The following is a 358-nucleotide window of genomic DNA, read 5'->3' on the forward strand; positions in this document are numbered from 1 at the left end:
GGTGAACCTGAAAGGCCAGAGCCCCGTCTCTCGCTTGGTGGCCTTGCTGGTGCGAGGCTTGGGGACGGAGCGCGAGGATTCCTGCTTCGACCTCCTCCACCGCGCCGTCGGGCATTTCGAGCTGCGGAAAAACGGCGCCATGCCCTGGGAGGTGACCAGGGACCCGCAGCTCTGCCAAAAGCTCACCCTGCTCTGCTCGGCGCCCGGGACCTTGCAGACGCTGTCGCGTTACGCCGTGCGCCGCAGCCTGGGCGTGCGCTTCCTGCCCGAGGCCGTCAAGCAGCTGCCCTTGCCCAGCAGCCTCAAGGACTACGTGCTGCTCCTCAGCTGAGCCGAAAAGGAGGCGCCGGGGCTGTGC

At 67.9% G+C, this 358-nt stretch overlaps 1 protein-coding gene across 1 annotated transcript; it reads left to right on the plus strand.

Annotated features, from left to right (window-relative positions):
- Positions 1-4: 4 nt before the first annotated feature.
- On the plus strand, positions 5-331 carry ASB8 (ankyrin repeat and SOCS box containing 8; the record flags this gene model as incomplete). Its single annotated transcript, XM_010193183.1, has 1 exon — positions 5-331. A coding segment is annotated over one exon (327 nt), but the record flags the coding sequence as incomplete, so codon positions are not given.
- Positions 332-358: the final 27 nt, after the last annotated feature.

The sequence above is a fragment of the Mesitornis unicolor genome, unplaced genomic scaffold (assembly GCF_000695765.1).
Source record: "Mesitornis unicolor isolate BGI_N332 unplaced genomic scaffold, ASM69576v1 C12898847, whole genome shotgun sequence".
Lineage (NCBI taxonomy): Eukaryota > Metazoa > Chordata > Aves > Mesitornithiformes > Mesitornithidae > Mesitornis > Mesitornis unicolor.